The 1735-nt window shown below is 44.8% G+C and overlaps 1 protein-coding gene across 1 annotated transcript; it reads left to right on the top strand.

Moving 5' to 3' along the window:
• The first annotated feature begins 329 nt into the window (after positions 1-329).
• LOC138880941 (uncharacterized) lies at positions 330-1052 on the top strand. The gene has a single exon (XM_070161127.1). The coding sequence runs from the start codon at positions 330-332 to the stop codon at positions 1050-1052; it is 723 nt and encodes a 240-aa protein (XP_070017228.1).
• Positions 1053-1735: the final 683 nt, after the last annotated feature.

The following is a 1735-nucleotide window of genomic DNA, read 5'->3' as shown; positions in this document are numbered from 1 at the left end:
TGTCCGAGGTGGCAGTAAGTGGTGTGTTGGTTTAGGAAGAGCAAGGTACGCAATTCCCTATCTATTATGTGAGTCTGACCCTAGGAGATGTTGAACCCAGGTACCCCCATTTGGAAAAGTTAGCTCTTGCATTAATAAGCGCATCTAGAAAACTAAAACCATATTTTCAATGCCATCGTATATGTGTGCTGACCACGTACCAACTTCGAAATGTCTTGCATAAACACGAATTATCGGGAAGGTTGTCCAAATAAGCCATCAAACTTGGAGGATATGATATCAAATATCAACCTCGAACGGCTATCAAGTCCCAAATTTTGGTGGACTATATGGCCAATTTCGTGTCTGCCCTCGTGCCCGAAGAAGAAAAGGAACTCTTGTTTAAAGCGGGTATGTTGTCGGGGGTATGGACCCTCTTCACAGACGGTGCCTCGAATGTGAAAGGGTCCGGGCTCAGCATTGTTTTAAAACTGCCTACAGGCAGTGTCATTAGGCAATCTATCAAAACTTCTAAGTTGACTAACAATGAGCGCGAGTATGAGGCAATGATTGCAGGTCTCGAACTAGCCAAGGGCCTTGGAGCAGAGGTCATCGAGACAAAATGTGACTCTCTTTTGGTAGTAAATCAAGTAAACGGGAGCTTCGAGGTTCGAGACGACCGAATGCAGAGGTACTTGGACAAGCTTCAAATGATATTGCACCGCTTCAAGGAGTGGATGTTGGATCGTGTACCTCAAGAGCGGAATAGCGAGGCCGATGCACTTGCAAACTTGGGGTCATCGATTGAAGAAAATGATATCTTCCCGGGGACTGTCATCCAACTATCAATGTCGGTGGAGATTAACTCAACAAGTTTAACGTGGGTTTGGAGGAATAAGTACATCGACTACCTGAAGATTGGGAAGCTCCCCGCGGACCCAAAGGAGTCAAAAACACTTCAAACCAAAGCAGCTCGATTCTCACTCGATGAAAAAGGAACATTGTACAGAAGAACCTTCGATGGACCACTGGCAGTGTGTTTGGGACCTGGGGATACCGATTACGTACTATAAGAAATCCATGAGGGTACTTGTGGGAAGCATTCTGGTGCAGACTCTCTGATTCGCAAGGTGATCAGAGCGGGGTACAATTGGGATACCATGGAAAAGGATACCAAGGAGTTCGTTCGAAAGTGTGACAAATGCCAAAAAATTGCATCGATGATCCATAAACCCGGTGAACAACTCCATTTAGTAATATCCCCGTGGACATTCATGAAATAGGAGATGGACATCGTTGGCCCCCTACCAACGGCTCTAGGTAAAGCTAGATTTATTTTGTTTATGACTGGCTACTTCTCAAAATGGGTACTAGTGCAGGCCTTTGAGAAAATACAAGAAAAAGAAGTCATCGACTTCATATGGGATCACATCATATGTCAGTTCTGGATACCCGCCGAAATAGCATGTGACAATAGAAAGCAGTTCATCGGCAGCAAGGTAACAAAATTCCTCGAGGGCCATAAAATCAAAAGGATTCTATCAGCACCTTACCACCCGAGTGCAAATGGTCAGGTTGAGTCCACAAATAAAACCATCATTCGAAACTTAAAGGAAAGGTTAGATGATGCTAAGGGGAAATGGAGAGAAGTGCTACCCGAAGTGCTATCGGCATATCGAACAACTTCGAAGTCGAGCACGGGGGAGACCTCGTTTACTTTGGTATACGGATTCGAAGCATTGATCCCAATAGAAGT

This window comes from Nicotiana sylvestris, chromosome 11 (assembly GCF_000393655.2).
Source record: "Nicotiana sylvestris chromosome 11, ASM39365v2, whole genome shotgun sequence".
Taxonomy (NCBI): domain Eukaryota; kingdom Viridiplantae; phylum Streptophyta; class Magnoliopsida; order Solanales; family Solanaceae; genus Nicotiana; species Nicotiana sylvestris.
This window is presented reverse-complemented; position numbering and strand designations above follow the sequence as displayed.

Excerpts from the sequence above, each read along its gene's own strand:
- LOC138880941 (XM_070161127.1), top strand. The coding sequence starts at position 330 with ATGGCCAATTTCGTGTCTGCCCTCGTGCCCGAAGAAGAAAAGGAACTC.